The following is a 21,110-nucleotide window of genomic DNA, read 5'->3' on the forward strand; positions in this document are numbered from 1 at the left end:
AGAAGAAATATATTTTACTAAATGTTTCAATCTTTAAAAATTTATAAACCAATATATTGACTTTGTATAACAAGTAGGTATTACCCAGGTTTTTCATAGTAAGACTTGGTGACAACACTGGATCAGACTGAATTAGGGTTGAAAACTACATAATTTTTAATGAAACAAACAATTTTTATTAAGCTATTGGACTAGATTACTTTATATTATAATATACTTATCTTATGATGGAATGAAATGTTTTACATAATTTATTAGTAACATAAGCATATTTAATATTAAAAGTGGTACTTTAAAAGTGATATAAATAAAAAATTTTATTAAATTTAATAGCTTTTTATTTAAATGTATAGAAAAATCTATAAAATTTTTTGAATAAAAAAAGTTCAATTCTTGTGTAACATTCAGGATCAAATCGAATTTTGCTCATGCTATTGCTGGTTAAAAAAGTTTTTATTAAAAGTTTTATTGAAATCAAGAAAAATTTTTTTTATTATAAAAATTGGTTTTTTGCAATTACATAAAACTCCCTAAATAACTGCCCTTTTTAACTTAATATATCTTTTTCTACTTGTAAAATTACATATATTTGCATTATTTAAATTGTATTTTATATCCATCTTTAAATTGTTGTATTTTGAGGAAAACTTCATTTTTGAAACAAACTTTCTTATATATATAAAGAAAAAAAAATATTACTAAAGAGAAATGATAATGAATATTTATAATACACAATTACACATGATAAACTATTGTCACCATTTTCAAAATAATGTACACAGGACCCCGAAATATACATAAAAGGGTCAGGTCAGAGTTTGCGTATAATGAGTCAAAAAATCATGTAGATCATTCCTTTTATGGATAATCCCAGCCAAAATAATATTTTCTAATTTAGATAATGGCTGAAATTATCGTAATTCTGGTCCTGAAAGAATGCATATTTTGGACCACTTCTGGATCTGACCTCTACATATATATTTCGGGGTCCTATGTATACAGTTTATTTGTAATTATATATTCAAATACCAATATTCACCCAGTTTTCATCCATTTTTTATCTATATTTTGTCAGTTTTTGTCTGGGTTTCAGTTTTCTTTTTTTTTTATTCAAATTTAACTACGTACATTATTTTGAAAATGGCGATAATTTACTTAATTTATATAATCATTGTATTAAAAATTTTTTTTTTTAACTATGTGGTGATATATTCAATTATAGTTATACAAAATATTTTAATTAATGATCAGCAAGAGAAATAAAACATCTACAGTGCACGTCATCTATACTTTACAATAGTCTGAAATTCATGGTAAAATTATGTGACATTACACATAATTTTAACCAATTAAATTCTGTTTAAAAAAAGAAATTTATCGCATTTTTTATATTTCAACTTTATTTAATTCTTCTAAAATATTATCAGGAACACGTCTGTGAGATTTATATTTTTTCACAGCATATTCTGCTAACTTTCCTCCAATTCCTTTACGGTAAATATCCATATAACACCACGTTTTTCTTGCAAATTTTCTGATTGTAGTTAAATTAACAGAATCTAAACCTAAAGGAACTGTTTTTTGCAACCCCGCCCAAGAATAATCGCAGTTTTCACGTGTAAATTTTTTTGTGGCTCCCCAATACATCTCAATATAATTTAACTCGCAATGGAATTTGGGATAAAATACACATTTGTGACCTGCCGTTGAAATAATTTCATGTAATGCACCTTTTTGAGCCACAAAATCTGGTTCCAAAGATATAATTCGTCTTGCACAACAATCAACTCAGTTAGGATCTTTATCTCCATTTTTACATAATTGACAATCTGCTCTCAACCCCTCCTTCCATTTTCCTCTTTCTAAAAGTATTTGTTTCATTCCCTTAGGTTTTTCGCGCAATTTTTCATCAAAATAATCATTTGAAAAACACATATCTTGTTGATTATTGTCTCCCCAAGTTGTACTTCGCATTACCAGTTGTTTTCCACCTGGAAAATGATTCATTTTGCTCGCTACAAGTGCATCTGGCAAAAATGCAGCATGGTTTGAACTGTTATCAAATGCAAATACAGCAATACAGGTGGGAAATAAGGCCTCAAAAATCGGAATTGCTTTTGATTTTACTTGCTCTAACAAATGATTCATTGTCCAATATCCTTCTTGATTTTTGCCAGGAATTAAATAAATGCAAGCTTCTTGTGGGATATTAGGGTAATTTTCAATTGTTTGAGCATTTAATTTAAACCGTCCACATGCTTCTGTTAAAAATTCACTTACCATAATTGATCGACCATTCCCTTTTTTTCGTAATGGCAATTCACCTGTTTTTGCCCATACTTCACGCTTGCCATCATTAGAATAAAAAATGCACTCATCATATATTACCAAAATATGTTTTTTTTTTACTATTTTGAAGATTTGGCAAGATTTTATCCATTGTTTCTCCTTCATAACTTGCCATATATGGTTCATATTTATCCATTTCTTCTAGAAATATTTTTCAGTATTTTACTACATCTTCTCTTTTGTGTCCATCAATATACTCCTTGCCTTTGTTATTGATGAAAAAAACCTAATACATTTAACCACTGTCTTATAGTAGAATCAGAAATAGTTTTTTGTTTAGTAATTCCAGTTTCAGGTAAAAGAGTTTGTTCAACAAATTCTTTGAACTTTTTTGGTGTTGTATGTCCTCCCTGACTACGAATCTAGGCTTGACATTTTGCTACTACATCTTCATCATCAACTAATCGAATAATTTTTTGATGTTTACCTTGAAAGGTTGGTGGAAGTTGAAAATGTTGAAGCCAATATTTTGCCCAAACTCTAATACATCGTGCTTTATATAGACGACTTTCAATAAAGACCAATTCTGCAGCTTCAACACTTGCTTTTATTAATCCTTTTTCATTTTCTTTAAATTTAATTCGTTTTAACATTTCAAATATTGCTCTTTTTTTATTATATTCAATTACTGACATTTTGTATTGATCTCTCCTTAATTCTTCCTTTAAATCTTCGATTTTAACTTCAACTCCTTTAAAATTCCATCCATCATCTTCTGTAAGAATTTCTATTTCTTTATTTTTTGGGCTAAAAAAACTTGTTAATTTTAATGTACCCTCTGCAGCTTTAGTCTATTTTCCACTTGGTCCATAATTATCATAAAATGTAGATTTTTTAGTTGATCCAGTTAAATATGGTCTACGTGTTTTTTTTTCCAAGTGAGCATCTTTCTTCCATATTAATTCTAATTTCAAAAGCCTTTTATAATTAGCTTCTGATAACGTTAGATCTATATCTTCTTCCCATTCACTATCATTATCATCACCCCAATCTTCTTCTAAAAAATCTTCAATTTCTCTTATTTCTTCCTTAAAATTTGTTTCATTACGATTTTCAGCAGTAAAAATACCATTGGCATTACGAGATTTAGCTAAAGTAATGCAGCGTTTTTTTAATGAACGTGTCATTTTGTTTTAAAAAGAAAAAATTTGCAATCGATCAAAAAAAAAGAGATGCGATGTGTTTCACAACATTTTACGTGATTTACTAATTTTGGCCAGAATTACGAAATCTGAACTAATTCTGGCCAAAATTATGATTCTGAATTTCTGGCTTTACTAATAAATTGACCTAACTTCAAAACTTTATAACTATTGACGGATTTGTTATCGGAAAAAAGTAAACCACAACAACTGTTCTTTGTGTCTCAAAGTTTCATATTTGTGGTTTAGATTTTTTATATCATTTGAATTTTAAGGGTTATAAAATTTTAAAAAAGGGTAAAATCAATGTAGAGTATAGGTGACGCGCACTGTACTGACTGATAATAATAATAATAAAGTTCTGAAACTTGTGAGTCAACTTATAGTTTATGAGTCAGTTCAAATAAATTATATTGAAGTTTAGTTTGTAAGCTAGCTTAAGTGAATTGGCTTATATAGAATACTACCATCAGAAGAAATAATTATTAAAACCCTTAGAGAAGTAATTAATAAAAATAGGATTTTGCTTACTTATAAGATAGGTCACCATTAAATTTAAGGTAAAAATTTAATATTTAAAAACATTGCAATTACATAAGCGTTATGTTTAGACTATTCACATAAATAACAATTTACAATTGTATAATTACATCATGTGTAAAAATACCAATTTTGATATTTATATATATATAATATGTTAAAAATAATTATACATTTAGTTTTTATTTTTTATTTTTTATTTTTTCTTTTTCTTTGATATTAAAAAAAATAAAAAAAAAGTATAGTGAAAAAATATGAAAATAAAAAAAAATAAAATAAATAAAATAAAATAAACAAAAAAAAAGAAAAAAAAAAAGTTAAAAATGAATTTAGAAAATGAAAAGGAAACAAAAAAAGAAAAAAACTTACCTGTATGTGAAACTGAAATATCAAAGTATTAAGGTAGCTGAAGAAAGAACTGAAATCTAAAAGGAAATAAATTAAAATAAAGCAAAAATAAAAAAAAAACAAATATAAACAAAAAAAAAGAACTCACTTTAGAACTAAAATATGGAACTGAATGCTAAAGCACTGAAGTTGTCAAGTTGTTAAAGAAAAACTAGAATCTAAAAAAAAAGAAGAGTTAGTTAGAACAAAAAAAAATAAAAGAACAAAGAAATGAAGCAAAAAAATGAAAAAAAGACATATTTTCAAATTGAAAAGCCAAAATGCACCCTAATATGCATTACTTTCTTCATTTTCAAAAATTTCCAATTAAACAGAAATTTAGAAATTTGAAAAAACAATTTTTCAGAATCATATTACTATAATAAAACATTTATTACTTTTTATTAATAACAACATAGAACAAACATTTAATATATTTTCACTATATTTAATATATTTATTAATTAAATTTTACAATTTTTAAACACTAAATTTTATGATCCTATTTTATTTTATAAATTTGTAAGTAAATAGAATCTAGTTAAAAAACTGGAACTTAAAAATAAAGAAGAGTTGGTTAGAACAAAAAGAATAAAAAAAATGAAGAAACAAAACAAAAAAAAGAATCAATTTTTTTTATAAAAGGTAATCAAAAAAATTTAAACATGTTGATGGTTTATTATATAGTATTATTTGATTTTTTAATCATCTTATTTTAAAGACATTTAGAATTTTTTAATTTTTCTTTTTCTAGTATTGCAATTTGATTATTTTGATCCTTCACAATTTGTTTATAAATTAAATAAGATTTTATAATTTAACCAAAAAACTGGAATTTAAAAAAAAATGAAATTAGAATAAAATGAAAAATTAATAGAAGAATTTTAATTATATATAAAATTCTTTGCAGATCTTATTATAAAAGAAAATTTTATATTACATTGTTATGATTTTTTTTCTTTTTAGCTAATTAATCAATAAAATTTAAGAAAAAAGTAAGGTAAAAATTATTAGTAAAGGGTTAATTTTCTACAATAATCTTTATTATAATTTATAAATAAGCAGAATTCTATAAGAATACTTAGAGTCTTGATGATGTTACAAAAAACTGTTTGATTGGACTAGTAGTTAATACTGTACAGTATATAATAAGAAAAGATTTTTCCAATGATAAATTTCTAATATAGAGGGTAATCAAAATTATCTGGATAGTTTATTTTGCTAAAATTTTGTAAATTATAATATATTAATATAATATAAATAAGATATAATTTTGCATTTATAATTACAATAAACAAATTCCAATGCTTCATATTTTTTGAAAATATAAAATCACCTATTGTATGAATTTTATAAATTTTACAATTTTGTGTAAACAAACTTAAAAATATTAAAAATAATATCATAATTCTACCAATTTCAATCTGATTGACCTGTGCTTATCACTATTCGAATTATTTCAATGAAATAGATCAAAAAAGCTATAAATCATAAAATTTTAATTACAAAATCAGAAAATATCATAGGTTTTATTTAGGCTTTTAGAGTGTAATTATGTAATGAATATTAATCCTACAAATATTAAATTATTACCATTCAAATCCTTTTAGTAAGACGAATTTGATAAACCAAAAATTACAAAATTTCAATCACTAGATTTTGAAATAATATTAACATACAATTTTAAATTTTAAAATTCATAGATTTCGCAAACTTGAAAAAATTTTATAATTTATATAGTATTACATTTGCATAATACCTGTAATTAATATACAATATTATGACATAATACTTTTTCAACATTATGTTTGCATATTTTATTAAATTTTCTGATAAAACTATTTGAAAAGTACTATATTAAAATTGCATTAAAAAGTATTCCTTCAGAATATTATAAAAAATCTATCAATAGCATTTTATTGAATTAGAAAGTTATTTTTGCAAATGATTTTACTAAACTTTAAATTAAAATTATTTTTCAAATAAAGTATTTTTTTAATGTAATTTTATGTATCAAATCTATTGTATTTGATTTAAAAAGATCTTTTATACACTTCATTATCATCTGATATAGTTTAATGAAATTTTTTAATTTTCTAATGCTTAATTAAGAAATGAAAAAATAGAATGGAATTTTGCATTTATTTATTTTTTTATTTTTAAAATTTTTATAATGTAGTATTAATATATCTTGGAATTCTTTGTATAATTTTTCTTTTTGTTAGTAATTCTATTCTAAATCAGAGCTATAAAGTAACAGATTTAATCTTTTATATAGTAAACCTATTAAAATAACAAAAGGTTTAAGAAGAATGTTAATGACTACAATATTAATGATTTTATATTAACTCTTTAACATAAACTCAAATCTCAAATTCTCAATATATTTCAGTTTTTTCATATAATAATGTATTTCAGATATTAATCTGACATCTGATACTTTTAAATCAATTCTTTAACATTTATAAATGTAAATAAAATATAAAGGGTAAGCAGAAGGTTTATTAAAATAAGAAAAATAATAAACTAATACAAATAATAATCCAATCAAATATGAATAAAGTATAGCAATACTTTAGTATATATGATTAGACATAAATAAAGAATTAAACAATTATAATAATCCAATTAGATGTGAATATAACAGTATCACTACCTTGAGTATTTGATTATTAGATACAAATAAAGAATCTATTAATATCTAAATTACTTCATCATGAATTTTAAACTAAATAACCTTTAATATATTTTTACATGAAAAATAAAAGCATACATATATATAGAAAAATTTTACACTAAAAATATTTCTAATATTAAATATATAAAATATGGCTATATACATCTATTTGCCAAAAGTATCCAGATACTTCTAAAAAATGACCATTAAATTACATTATTTTGATATTTAATAATCAGAATTTAATGATTTATGATTTATTGGATTTGTCTAATTAAGACGCATCTAACTACAGTATTTTCAAGTCTGTAAGTTTAATAAATCAGAAGTTATTGCTAAATGTCTAAAAACAGTAAAATGCAAATAACTTTTGATTCATCAATCCTAGAGATATGAAAATAATAAATATAATATATCTTAACAAGATAAATCTAATGATCCATATTTTATTTTTCTGAGTTTAATAGAAAAAAAAATGTTGTAAAATTTGTATTTGCTAAATTTTTAAAGATGAAAAATGAATTACTGTATAAACTTTACAGAAACCTTGAAAATTTGAGCGATGTTGAATTGATATGGATACGATATAAATTTCATGTCATAATGGTATCAATTTCCGTGATGATATTGTTATAATGTTGATTCGATATCGTTACTTCATTACCATAATTTATCGTGAAAATATCGTGGCGATATCTATTTAAAAGAATATCAAATCGGCACAGTCTTGATATCATTACGATGTCAGTAATTTCAAAAAAAAAGATGTAGTATTTTCGATATTGATTTGATATCGTCACTTCATCACCATAATTTATCACGAAAATATCGGGACAACATTTATTTAAAAGAATATCTGATCGGTATAGTCTTGATATCGTTACGATATTGTTAATTTCAGGAAGAAAAAAGATGTATTTACGATATTGATATGATATCGTCACATTATCACCATAATTTATCGTGAAAATATCGTGACGATATCTATTCAAAAGAATATCAAATCGGCACAGTCTTGATATCATTACGATGTCAGTAATTTCAAAAAAAAAGATGTAGTATTTGCGATATTGATTTGATATCGTCACTTCATCCCCCAATTTATCGCCGAGATATCATGACAATATCTATTCAAAAATATCTAATCGGCACAGTCTTGATATCATTACGATGTCGGTAATTTCAAATAAAAAAAAAAGTATTTACGATATTGATTTGATATTGTCACTTCATTGCCGCAACTCATTTGTGGTATCGCAACTCATCCGCAATACCGTAAATATTAAACTTTATTTTTTTACAAATTAATAAAAAACTTTTAAATGTATAACGTGCTGTCATATTAATAAAATAAAATTCTGATATTTTATGCGATTTTGAGAAGCTATTACTGATAGAGTTGCGTTTTACCTTCTAATTTTAACATTGCATCCTTAAAACATACGAATATCGTCAAAAAATCCATGATTTCTCAATATTGATTTTATTTGTGATTATCTAGAATTCAATTAAGTAATATTTTTAAGTAATATACATTAGTTATCTCAAAAAGTAACTTCTTCTTAATAGACTTAGAGAATACAATGTTGCAAAGCATCTTTTAACGCCAGATTGAGCTTGTGCATTCATACACCGTCATCCACCTTGTCTCCACGTACGATTTTAGACCTCCTCCTTGTATATTTTTTAATTGAATAGCGCTTTAAGTAATGCCGCGCCTATAGCCGAATTTTTGAAAAATCTTGTGAGATTACATTTGCGCATTTAATCATGTCAGAACTGATTAAATTAACGCAACGCGCAATGCACCGTATATCGAGAATTGATGGATGATTTTGAGAGATAATTCGGCGGTGTGGTCCCATAGAGCTGATAAAATGATCATGTGAATCTTAGAATAGATAACAAATAGAAGAAACAAAATTAAAATCAGAATATTAATAAAGAAATAATAATGAAATTTACCAATCGTACAATTAGTTTCCTTAGCTAATTCATTATAGATTCGTAAATTTACACGAGCCAATTCAGCTTGTAATAACGTTCCACTTAAAATTTGTCGAGTTGGTAGTAGGTTGTACGCTGGTTGTAAAGTTTTAATCATATCAATAAACCAAGGTTTTCAATAACACTAAATGGGATGCTACTCAATACTCATATCAAAAGCTTTAGTAACCGAACGGTCAATAGCATCAAAATATCTCTTTTCCAATTTGTTGTTTTTTTTGTTAAAATTTTGAATTGATGTATGTTCGTAATTTTGTCTTTGCTTTTATTTGGTGATTACCTCCAGTTTAATTAATCACGATATTGCAAATTAACTGTGATTAATTATGGTATTGCGGAATAATTGTAACGTTGCAGAATAAATGCGGTTGCGAAATTGCGAAAATTTAGACATCATAATTCGTAATGTTCGCAATATCATAACCGTCATCCTTAATTATAACAAAAAAAAATTAATTTGCAAAAAATTAGACTTTTGTTTATTTTATTACTAAAAGCATCATGTGGTATATTACAAAATTTCCTTGAATATTGAACTTCACGTGATACAAACCTACAATTAATTAAAAAAAATCTTGATATCGCTAATATCGAAGCGGTATATCACGAAGACATCCCCATGGTTTTTTTTTTTGCTTTCCCTCCTACGTTCAAAAAAGATTTTTCAGAAAAATTATAGATATTAAAAAATTGTTACGATGTGAAAACTGATAATTCCACGTGTATAAATATATATAATAATAAAAACATATAATACACAATATACCTTATTTCGCAATCGTGATTTTCTTTCATCATTACTACTCTCTTCATTATCAACGGAACGTCAGCGCCTATGTAATAGCGAGATAAGTCCAATGATCTTGCAACATTTATTTTTTCAGCTACGAGCTGTCTTATCGTCTTTTTTTTAATTAAACATATAATCCAACAACATTTCGAAGAGCTTTTTTCATTTCTTCAGGTAATTCATTTGAAACACACGTTAACCACTGACGAAATATAGCCAAAACTTCAAGGGAAGATTGCGAAAATTAGCGCCAATACTACTACTATTTTGATACGCGCTACCTATATTCGGCCACAATTCACTCCTCTTAAATTCCTAGCAGAATGGTCAAGATGCTGTACGAAGAAATAATGCTCTTAATTCAACGTATATGATGTTTGATCCCCATTTGGGAGGGAACTATAACGTTGCTTTCTAATAATTCGCTCATCTATTTCTGACTTTATTCACTAGATCTTTGCTCTGGAAGGACTCTGGTAGTGACGGTCTTTAACAAAGTAACTCCAATTATTAATTAATAGTAGTTGTTCAAATTCGTCTCTATAATAAAAATTAAAATAGGTTCGAAATATATGAATTATAAATATTACAGATTTATTATAATGATACGTAAATATATTTACCTTGGGAGTACGTGTTTGTGCATTTTCCAAACGCGGAGAACAATATGGAGAACTAGCCGGAGAAGATTCCATCAGAGTTGTTGATAATATAGAACTTTGGCTTTTCTTATATTGCCTTCCGGCAACCATATTGACGTATTCAGGAAAACAAGCCCAAACCGACTACTTAATTGCAAGATGATCTGACGCTTTACTCGTTATGTTCTCAATTCTTTCTTTTTTAACATTTCGTCTACAATTATTAGATAGATATCAAGGTAAGTGAATTATTCATATCATAAAAAGAAAGAATACTGAATATCAACTATAAGTCACCTATTTCTTCTTGACCAATTTGAGGCGATGATAGACGATAGAGCGATGATTGAGGTAGCGGTGACGATTGATACTCTTATAGCTATTGAGGTGTTGCGACCATTAAAGTTGAGATTGTTGAAGTTGTTGCGACCATTGAAGGTTGTTGAGTTTGTTGAGGTTGTTGAGGCCATTGAGATTGAGGTGGTTGCGGCCATTGAAATTGTTGAGGTTGAGATTGTTGAAATTGTTGAGGTTGTCGCGGCCACTGAAATAGAGTTTGGGGTTGAGATTGTTGCGGTTGTTGAGACTGAGGTTGTTGATATTGCGGTTGCGATGGCTGCCAATGTTTAATAAGCGAGCCTTTTTTACGAATTCCTTGTTCTTTATCAAAATCTTGAGAAGACATTTTAATGATAGTTAAAAAATGCAAGTCAAAAAAAAAACAAATATCTAAATATAAAAAAAAAAAGAAATAATTAATTGAATAAAAAAAAAAAATTTTTTTTATCCCTTTTTTTTGCGTTGATTAAGGTTGCTTGTCTAAACCTCTTCAAAATCCTACGATTAGTTTCGTCAAAATTTTACTATAGATTTATTATAGTTTCGGCAGAGTTTCGGCAGTTTCGGCATTTATAATAAGTTTCGGCAGTTTCGCCTTTCTCCAAAGTTTCGCCAGTTTTTTAATATAACTTTAATATAGTTTCGGCAGAATTTCGCTTTTCGGCGAAACGCCATCTTGCCTAAACCCCTAGGTTTCGGCAAGCAACCTTAGCGTTGATCATACCACATCATGATCGAAAAAAAATTAATTATTAGTTTTTAAATTATAAATTAAATTACAATTTTACTAATTTAATATATAAACTTGCCTTTTGGGTAATTCCAGATTTAGAATAACTTCCTTGTCCGGAAAAACTGCTTCTCTTAATAGGCAATTGGATCCCTCAGGATCTTTTGGCAAATCGTACTCAAATTTGACAAATATGAGTTTCGTATTATTAATATTTACATCAACAGAGAGATTTTTCACATTAAAAATAAAAATATCTACAATTAAACAGCTTTACCAAAAAAAAAGTAAATAAAATATTAATAAAAACAATTAATATTAATATAAATAAACTAATATTAATACCTATTAATTTCGACTTCAAAAATATTGTAAGCTGGTAATTGTGATATTAATTTCAACTTCAAAAATATTGTAAGCTGGTAATTGTGATTGTGATGGTTGTGGTGATTGTGGTGGTGGGAGTTGTACCGGTGATGATTGTGGTGATTGTGGTGGTGGGAGTTGTAACGGTGATGATTGTGGTGATGGTTGTGATAGGGGTGGCTGTACGGGGATTGTAGTGATTGGTTTTGTGTATTCTAATTTTTTATAAAAAATTTTAATAAGTAATAATTCCTTCATTAATTTATATTTCATTAATGTAATAATAGTGCTTACAGATCGTCCATCATCATCGTCGTCATCATCATCATCATCATCATCATAATCATCATCATCTCCTCCTTTTGGACGTGCTTCTGCGAACATGATTGTTTTACTTAAAGGTCCGATAAATTTTTTGTTTCTCACATAATTGTAAAATCTAGTTTTATCATCATCATTTTCGAAGTGCACAAATCCATGCCTAAATATAACAAATGTTCATTTAATTAAATTATTAATTAAAAATTGTATATATTAATTATTTTATTTCATTACCCCCAATCAGGATCCTTTCTGATATGTACAAAATTGTAAGAAAATCTATTCTTTAACCATCCCTTAACGTCTTTCGATTTTATCCCTTTTAACTCTTTCGTGTTCTTACCACCAAAGAAAACTGATAATTTATGATCACGACAACATTCATGTCTTTTCTTACCTATATTATTATTAAATAAAATTAAAAATAATAAATTAATACTTTATATTAAAAAAAAGAAAAATGATTCATTCTTGATATATACTTTTTCATATAATATATTTGATTTCAATAAAGGAATATTAATTGCTGATCCTCATGTGATGGGTAGAAATTTTGTGTAACTATTGCGGGGCTATGATTTATAATTAAAAACGAATACGTTCTGAATCTCGCGTTCCCCATTTTCAAAAATGTCAAAAGGACACTTTACTCCTGGAAAACTTGTTGCTATTGGTAACCTGGTGCCAGAACTTCATTATGGCCCTTTTTCACGAGATTGGTGGTATTATTCTGACTCCCAAATTCAAGATTCTAATACCTATGCTATTCCAATAAGACTCGGCTTTTAAGTTGCTTTAAAACTCAATCAAAAACACTTCATTATTAGAATAGTTCGCAACTTAGAAAATCCAAATACACCAGGTTTTATTTGTGAAGGAGAAGGAATTAATAGTGGAGTTTGTTTTAGTTCTTCTGCTGCTATAAACACCATTTATGGACGCGTATTTGGTAATAAAAATAAAACAAAATATCCAGGAGCAACAATGTTAGGTTTTCATGATTCTTATATGATTCAACAAATGCTCAATGATGTGGATTTTCGTCCTTTTACAATTTGTTTATATAATATTACAATTTTTATAGCATCTATTCCAGATAATAATAATTACGAAGGGTTTGCAGCTAGTTTTACGTATAAATATAAACAAAAACAAAGTGTGATATGGCAGAAAATTGAGGAAGGATTATTTTCAATTAGTATTTTTCAAAATGGTGAAATGGTAAAACAATTTCAAGACATAACAGCTTCTTCAGTTTGGAATCAAACCCAATTATTACGAAATTGTGATGGGATCGATCTTTTTGGAATTAATCATCCACTCGTGCAGTTTAAATTTAAAGAACGATATGAAAGACTATTTTCTAAGACTTGCACTCTTGATGATTGGAATAATAAAAGAATTATGCAATACATGTTCAAATTATATCTAAAAAAACATGTACCCGGAGATGATGAACTTTGGTATCGTATTTTAAATCGTTGGTATAATCAAAAAAGTACTATTATTGAAATAAAAAGCTTTATTCGTGATTTTTATAATGATAATCATGAAATTAACATGCATGAGCCTTTCGGGTACTGGAGAGTAATGCTTGAAGCAATTGGATGTAAAAATATTACTCCATTTGAAAGGGACGTATCTGATGTAAGTATTATTATAAGAAATATTACATTATTTATTTATTATCTAATTACAAAATATCCTATAGATGGAATTTTGGAGTCGTGCTAAGGATCCTAAAGGTGATATTGAAACAATATCCAATTTGTTTTCAAATGGATTTTTGAATACTACGCTAAATTCAACAATTAGAAATGACGAATTTGAAAATTGTAAAGACACTGCAAATGTTTTTTGGTATTCATTATGTGAAAGTCTTGATGCTAATCCTAATGGTTCAAGTGGAAAAATTCGAATTTTATCAATAGTTGCGGAGAATTTCACTTATGAAGAATTGATGAAAAATTTACAGGTATGATAAATTATAATTGTATAATAATACATACTAAATAAAAAATATGACTAAATACAAAATCTCACTTAGGTTTCGCCAAAAACAGTTCACGCTGCTCGTGAACATCATCATAAAAATGGTCCAGGTTGTAAGGCTCTTGATAAACCTATTATTGTTCGTAAATGAATGGCTGAAGTTAAAGAAAGAGAATTTGAATTATTTTTTGCTGATAAAGCAAACGTGAATATGAGTTCATATCATATTGACAAAAAAACACAATTACCCGTTCTCTATCTTAAAGATCAAAAAAGTGCATTATGGGAAAGATTCTCAGCTATATATCCTGATGGAATGAAACGAACTTCCTTTATGGCTCGTTTGCAAAATGGAAGATTCAAATATCGTGATGACTTGGGAGGACTTTGTCTTATTTGTAATGATTATGCTTATCAACCATTTGAAGATTTGATCAAATTAGTATCAAATAATATTACAAATACGAAAACGAAGGTAAAAAAACATTGAATTACCTTATATTATACTTGTTTCATAAAAATTCTAATTATAAACAGTATTATTGTTAGAATGAATTGATAACTCAATTGGAAATGCTTCGCCGTCACTTAAAAAAAAATTATGAAAACGAATTATTAGTACACGATAATGGCACAACAAAACACGTGGATTGTATAAATCACTGTTTACTGCATGCATTTGGCGAATGTGTAGAGCAACACTTTTCACGTTGTGCAGCATGTGACAAACTTTTTGAAGTTTTTGCAACTTTGTCGCATTTATTAGGACATTCATATAATACATTACTTTCAGAATATCAGGAAAAACTCACCTGCTACCTTGCTCATCAAACACGAAAAAAATATTTGAGTGCACAGTTCAATGCAGTGTTAGATGAATTAGATGATCATGGAGCTATCATAGTAGTTGATTACAAAATGCGTATTCTTCCAGCAACAGCAAGAGAAACAAAAAGCGAATTTTTTGGCAAAAGAGGCTGGACACTTCACACAACTCTTATTTTTCAAAAAAAAAACAATGAAAAAATGGATGTCCAAGCATATGACCATTGGTCTTGTGATACGAAACAAGATGCCTGGTTTACGGCATCTTGTTTTGAAGCTGTATTTAATACCATAAGTCCTCGTCCACGTTGGATTAAAATCATTTCTGATAATGGTGGCCATTATCATAATTCTGAGCTCATGGCTATTGTAAGTCATTGGTATGATTGGTATGGAGTTGAGGTACGTGGGTGGATATTTTTGGAACCTGGTGAAGCCAAAACCACTGTAGATTCACACCATGCAACGGTATGTTAGCTGTTGTTTGGTTTTTCATATTTTTTTTTTTATTCAAAATATTTATTTTTGTAAATAAAAAAGATTGCTCATGCAATAAAACGATATGTTCGAATTGGTTGTGAACTTACATCAGGTCAAGATATTGAAAGAGCAATAGAAGAATTGAGTGGAACTTCAGTTGCTCAAATTGAACCTAATCGGAATAAAAATAATGAAAACATGGTTTTAGAAAAATCATGGTATGAATATTATATTACTAAATTTGTTGGAATTCCTTACAATCACGTCATTATTCTTTATTTCTCAAATATAGCAACACTAATTATAAAAAACCTAAAACCATACCTGGCATCTCCAAATGGTTTGTGTGGGATTGGCCAATAACTGAGGAGGCTGCAGGATATGTTAGAGCAAAATCGCTTCCAAATATTGGAAAATGGACAGAATTTTCACCCGCTGACATAAATACATTTTGTGGTGAAATAAATCGTCCTAATCCTGAATATACAACACCAACAAAGCCAAAAACACCATGGTTAACATCATTGTTAATGAAAAAAGGTATGCAAAAATCACTTGAACGTGACGAAACGCAAAATTCACCAACTCCAATATCAAATCAAATGGGGTAAGTTTGAATTTCTATATTTTATAAAAAAATAAATAAATAAAAATAAAAATACTAACAATTCAAATATTGATAGGGTTGATACAGAATTTCCACTGAAACCTGGCTGGGCATTAAAAGAAAATCAAAAAATGGGTAATAAAGGAGGAGGTAAACGCATAAGCAAGAAAGTTATACAATACTTGCAGGCTTATTTTCATGCAGGTAATCTCAATCCAAAAGACCGATACACTGCTGAAAAAATGCATGAAAGTTTGAAAGAGTTAGCACATGAAAATGAACTTAGCGTTGAAGATATTCCGGAAGTAAAAACAATAAAGGGATGGATAGGAAGGTATAGTGCCTCCTCTAAAAAAGAAATGTCCGAAAAAGCATTGGAGCAATGTGCACTTGAAGAAAGTAGTTTAATTACGAATACTACTCACAATAGAGCCAGCAAGCGGCAAAAAAGAGGCTAAATTTAAATATTTTGAATTTTTTGAATCTCATTATATGTTGAAAAGTACTATGAAATCTGCCGTTCCCTTATATAAAACTTTTTAAAATAAAACGAAAAAAAAACTTTTTATTATTTTTGTGGCTTTTCGGACATGTGATAAATGATGTAATTTAATAACTACTTTTAGTAACGAATGTGTCAAATTTTTTGGTTAGTGCAAAATGATGAAATTAGTGGTGATCTACATTAATAGCCCCACGCTTCACTATGTTAATTTCTACCCATTATATACGGATCGGCAATTAAATATCATATTTTAACAAAGGAATGGGAATGTTAAAGATGAAAGGAAACATATTTTAGCCTTTCGGGACGAAAGGAATCTTATTTTAGCCTTTCGTGATGAAAGGAATCTTATTTTAGCCTTTCGTGACGAAAGGAATCTTATTTTAGCCTTTCGTGACAAAAGGAATCTTATTTTAAAGCCTTTCGTGACAAAAGGAATCTTATTTTAGCCTTTCGTGACAAAAGGAATATCGATTATTTTAACCAAGGATTTAGCCTTTCATGACGAAAGGAATATTTTAATTCAGCCTTTGTGACAAAGGAATAGCAAGCAAATTTACTTACCCATTTTTCTTTGTTTACTAAATCTTATGAAACCCACATTCTTATTGTAATTCGAATGCAAAATTCGATAAATTTTATTGGTCAGTTAATGTTAATCATCATGTGAAATCAAATATTTTTTTTTAGTCATACTCAAGTTTCACAAACCCAATTATATTGCACTATACGTCATAATTACACATCTTAATTACAAAAAAACTTTTCGTATCACTTATCAGTCCAATCAAAAATAAATAAACCGGATTTTGAACAGGCGTAACATGAGATTATATTTAAACGGTACGGTAACACTATTGGCTTTAGCCTTTAAGCAATGTGACGAAAATTATACCCTACCTCCCGCTGTCAACACCTTCTTCACCAAGAATATTATATTCTTCGAGAGATGTGTTAATATCTATGACGAACAACAACTGGCTAATTCCTTACAACCATCCAGTATAAAGAGGCCTGTAAAATTTGTAAGTATTTTGGCCATTCTGTAAAAAGTTGCCCCAATTTAAAATCGCAGTTTTGATGGGGTAATTATTGTATACGCTGCTGGAAAGCTGGGCACAACAGTAGTGAATGTAAAAATGAACTGGAGGTCGTGCCGTTCAACGAAGAGTTTCGTTCTCCAGAAGAAATTGTAAATTTTTTGATTTATAAATAGTTTATTTTTTTTAAAAAAAAATTTTGAAATTTTTTTTTCTTACGAAATTTACCATGAGTTGCTGGTAGCGGTGGCAAATTTCGAAAGTTTATCTGGGCCGTGGTGGCAGGGTGAACTTTTTTTTTTATACTTTTATTGTATGAAATATTTTTCAATTTTTACAACCTAATAAAGAGTTAACAGACATTTTTTGAATATCATCTTGAATGCCAAATTGATATAGTGATAATGTTAAATTCATATTGCAGAAAATATAAAAAAAAATTGTTCAATATGGAAGTCAGTAATTTGATGGATCAGTGATGTCAGAATCAACATCGGAAGTACATATTGAAAGATCACGTCGTATTTTGATAAATTTATTGATGTCGCGACATTATAACCAGAAGTACTTGGAAAATCACAGTTAACTGTGTAGATGCTTCCATTAAACGAGAAAAATTTTTCATGTGCTGCGTCATTGCTCCTCTTCCAAATTAATGATTTCTGCTTGTCTGGTTGATTGAGATTGTTGTCTCCTCTTCAAAATGTGGACACCTGGGCAATATTGTAAACGAGGTAGTTGTTCATCCTCATAAGGATATTGCAATCGAAATGGTCTGTAATTACGTCCAAATTCAGGATAATATTGTGATTGAGGTTTATAAATGGATTGTTGTTGCCGTTGATATTGCTGATGATGTTGTTGTAGATGTTGTTGGTGAAGTTGATGTTGATGTTGCTGTTGCTGTTTTTAAAAATAACCTTCACGATTAACTCAATTTAATATTTTATTATTGTATTATAAAATCCAATATACTAATAAAAATGATTTGATTTATTTTAAAAAAACACTGCATGATATCTTTGTGATATCGGTTTGTAATTGTAAAAAAATTATCTAAATGATATCGCCGTGATGTTTCATAATTGTACCAAAAAAAATTTAAATGATATCGCCGTGTTCGATTCAGTTAAAGAATGTGAATGAATGTTCGTTAATTTTGGTTGCAAATTTGAAGTTTTATTTTGGCAATAATGTTATACAATAGAAATAAAAATGATAAAGAATATACTATCTACCCGTCTTCTTTTAGATTGTGAAAGTAAAAAAATATATATATATATATATATATAGATACAAAGAAAAAAATTATTGTTGTAGTAACAATGATAATTATAATCATTTGACCTGGTTTTTAAAATGATGGTTTTTTACATAGAATTTTTTTTTTTAAAAAAAAAGAAAAATTTGTTTTATAAATTTACATACGAACCTCTCATCAAACTTCAACACACGACCAGATACTTTACTTTTCTACGCTAAAAATTTAAATTGAAAAAAATCTACATAATATATATTATTTTTTTCGCTTTTTAGTAGATTTCTTTGATTTCGGCTTTGGTTCATCCTCAGAGCTGGAATTTGAATCATCATCATCATTATTTTCAATTTCATACTTTGATAAATCAATCGAAGAACCAATATTATATCCAGATAAATTGTTAAAAATATTATTAACCGTATAAAGGTTTCCGGTGTGAGTAAAAAAATGGTCACGTGCATCACTGTTATAAATTTCTAAACAGTGGAATCCAAAAAGAATTAAATTTTTAAGCGAATTTTCATTTTCTTGAGATATCGGCTTGTCCGAAAATTTCAACCAAAGGTTGAATATTTCTTCAATATGACGACCTTTTAAGTACGGCTTGAAATCAAGACTTTCGTCTTTTTCTTTACGTTTTTGATAAGTTTCGTATCTAAGCTTGATGTTATCCCATAATGTATTTCTCCAGTACGACCAGGTTTTACAAAAACTTTTTGCTACATTATGTAATATGTCAGGGATGATCGTTCATAAAAGTTGGTAACAATGACGCTAAGAAATCTTCTATAATTTGATTATTGTTGCTTTTATCTAAGTTTCTTGTTCTTAGGAATAATGATTTTAATTTGTTAATCACTATTATTCTTAACCACTTTGGGATAGAGTTTTGCAACGATATAATATTAGAAATTCTCTTCTGGTTATATGATATATTTGTATCACGATCTGTGAACTTTTCAGGAGAATTTGCATAAGGGCGAATCGATGTTGGATATCTTCGATTCTTGAGATAGAATTTTGGCAGCTGTAAGCGAGCCTTAAGAGTTCTTCTTCCATATCATCCCTAATTTTTAAAGAAAACATTGTTATATGAAGATTACAAGATGATAAATATGAAAAAAATATATTTGTTACATTGGATTCATCCGAGGGAGAGTTGAAGATGTAACAGAAGGTATAGCAATACCAAGAGAAGAAGTACTAGTACTACTTTGAGTTATAAGAGGAATTTCTTCCAAGGTATCCCTAATTTTAAAAAACATTATGTTAATATGAAGATTATAAGATTATAAATATGAAAAAATCATATTCGTTACATTGAATCCGTCCGTGTGAGAGTTGGGGTTGTCATAATAGGTGTAGACGATAAGGAAGTGCGGCTTCGTTCTTCACTAGAACGCTTGCCTCTGTGGATCATCTGCTCGATTTGATCATGTAAATGTTCAGGGAGCGTCATGGCAAAGCGTTCTGCAATAGATTGTCGGACATAAACAGGATTAACGGCTCTGGACATGATGTCCTCGATTTGTAGAAATAGGTAGCGAGAAATTATCTATATGATAGAAATAACGTTACAAGTTATTGTTCTGTTATTGAAGATTTCTTCAAATACCGAATATTATAATAATACAGACCAATTCGTTCATCAGAAAGTAATTGTGTTGAAGGATGCTGCAAGTGTTGTGAGGAATACGAGGGGTATGGAAGCTGTTGTTGTGACGAGGGGTATGGAGACTGTTGTTGTGACGAGGGTATGGAGACTGTTGTTGTGACGAGGGGTATGGGTACAAGGGGTATGGAGAATGTTGCCGTGACGAAAAACGTTGAGAGGGATATGGATACTGTTGCTATGACGAACGTAAGGAAGGTAAAAGTTGAGATGATTGAGATAAATATTGTTGTGACCATTGAGGTTGAGATTGCGATTGCGAAGGCGATTGCGAAGGCGATTGCGAAGGCGGTTGCGAAGGTTCCCAATGCTTAATAAGAGAGCTCCGTCTATGACTTTCTTTTTCTTGTACAGGCTTATTACGATCTTGAGAAGACATTTTTTGATAATGGTTTCTATGAGTTAAAAAATGTGGGTCAAAAAATTTTTTCAATTGAAT

The 21,110-nt window shown here is 28.1% G+C and overlaps 9 protein-coding genes across 9 annotated transcripts; 1 reads left to right on the forward strand and 8 right to left on the reverse strand.

Moving 5' to 3' along the window:
- Positions 1–1,386: 1,386 nt before the first annotated feature.
- Positions 1,387–1,647, reverse strand: OCT59_006244 (uncharacterized protein; the record flags this gene model as incomplete). Its single annotated transcript, XM_066141136.1, has 1 exon — positions 1,387–1,647. The coding sequence occupies one exon, from the start codon at positions 1,645–1,647 to the stop codon at positions 1,387–1,389; it is 261 nt and encodes an 86-aa protein (XP_065997958.1).
- A 141-nt stretch (positions 1,648–1,788) lies between these two features.
- Positions 1,789–2,475, reverse strand: OCT59_006245 (uncharacterized protein; the record flags this gene model as incomplete). The annotated part of the gene is made up of 1 exon (XM_066141137.1): positions 1,789–2,475. One exon carries the CDS (start codon positions 2,473–2,475, stop codon positions 1,789–1,791), a length of 687 nt encoding a protein of 228 aa, XP_065997959.1.
- A 236-nt stretch (positions 2,476–2,711) lies between these two features.
- OCT59_006246 (uncharacterized protein) lies at positions 2,712–3,476 on the reverse strand (the record flags this gene model as incomplete). Its single annotated transcript, XM_066141138.1, has 2 exons — positions 2,712–3,082; positions 3,152–3,476. The coding sequence occupies 2 exons, from the start codon at positions 3,474–3,476 to the stop codon at positions 2,712–2,714; spliced, it is 696 nt and encodes a 231-aa protein (XP_065997960.1).
- Positions 3,477–10,912: 7,436 nt separating this feature from the next.
- OCT59_006247 (uncharacterized protein) lies at positions 10,913–11,218 on the reverse strand (the record flags this gene model as incomplete). The annotated part of the gene is made up of 1 exon (XM_066141139.1): positions 10,913–11,218. One exon carries the CDS (start codon positions 11,216–11,218, stop codon positions 10,913–10,915), a length of 306 nt encoding a protein of 101 aa, XP_065997961.1.
- A 744-nt stretch (positions 11,219–11,962) lies between these two features.
- OCT59_006248 (uncharacterized protein) lies at positions 11,963–12,352 on the reverse strand (the record flags this gene model as incomplete). Its single annotated transcript, XM_066141141.1, has 1 exon — positions 11,963–12,352. The coding sequence occupies one exon, from the start codon at positions 12,350–12,352 to the stop codon at positions 11,963–11,965; it is 390 nt and encodes a 129-aa protein (XP_065997962.1).
- Positions 12,353–14,492: 2,140 nt separating this feature from the next.
- OCT59_006249 (uncharacterized protein) lies at positions 14,493–16,651 on the forward strand (the record flags this gene model as incomplete). Its single annotated transcript, XM_066141142.1, has 5 exons — positions 14,493–14,756; positions 14,831–15,574; positions 15,647–15,804; positions 15,879–16,193; positions 16,270–16,651. 5 exons carry the CDS (start codon positions 14,493–14,495, stop codon positions 16,649–16,651), a joined length of 1,863 nt encoding a protein of 620 aa, XP_065997963.1.
- Positions 16,652–18,371: 1,720 nt separating this feature from the next.
- On the reverse strand, positions 18,372–19,177 carry OCT59_006250 (uncharacterized protein; the record flags this gene model as incomplete). Its single annotated transcript, XM_066141143.1, has 2 exons — positions 18,372–18,641; positions 19,163–19,177. The coding sequence occupies 2 exons, from the start codon at positions 19,175–19,177 to the stop codon at positions 18,372–18,374; spliced, it is 285 nt and encodes a 94-aa protein (XP_065997964.1).
- A 77-nt stretch (positions 19,178–19,254) lies between these two features.
- Positions 19,255–20,515, reverse strand: OCT59_006251 (uncharacterized protein; the record flags this gene model as incomplete). Its single annotated transcript, XM_066141144.1, has 4 exons — positions 19,255–19,718; positions 19,875–20,065; positions 20,137–20,247; positions 20,319–20,515. The coding sequence occupies 4 exons, from the start codon at positions 20,513–20,515 to the stop codon at positions 19,255–19,257; spliced, it is 963 nt and encodes a 320-aa protein (XP_065997965.1).
- Positions 20,516–20,849: 334 nt separating this feature from the next.
- Positions 20,850–21,050, reverse strand: OCT59_006252 (uncharacterized protein; the record flags this gene model as incomplete). The annotated part of the gene is made up of 1 exon (XM_066141145.1): positions 20,850–21,050. One exon carries the CDS (start codon positions 21,048–21,050, stop codon positions 20,850–20,852), a length of 201 nt encoding a protein of 66 aa, XP_065997966.1.
- Positions 21,051–21,110: the final 60 nt, after the last annotated feature.

This window comes from Rhizophagus irregularis, chromosome 14, assembly GCF_026210795.1.
Source record: "Rhizophagus irregularis chromosome 14, complete sequence".
NCBI classification, from domain to species: Eukaryota; Fungi; Glomeromycota; class Glomeromycetes; order Glomerales; family Glomeraceae; genus Rhizophagus; species Rhizophagus irregularis.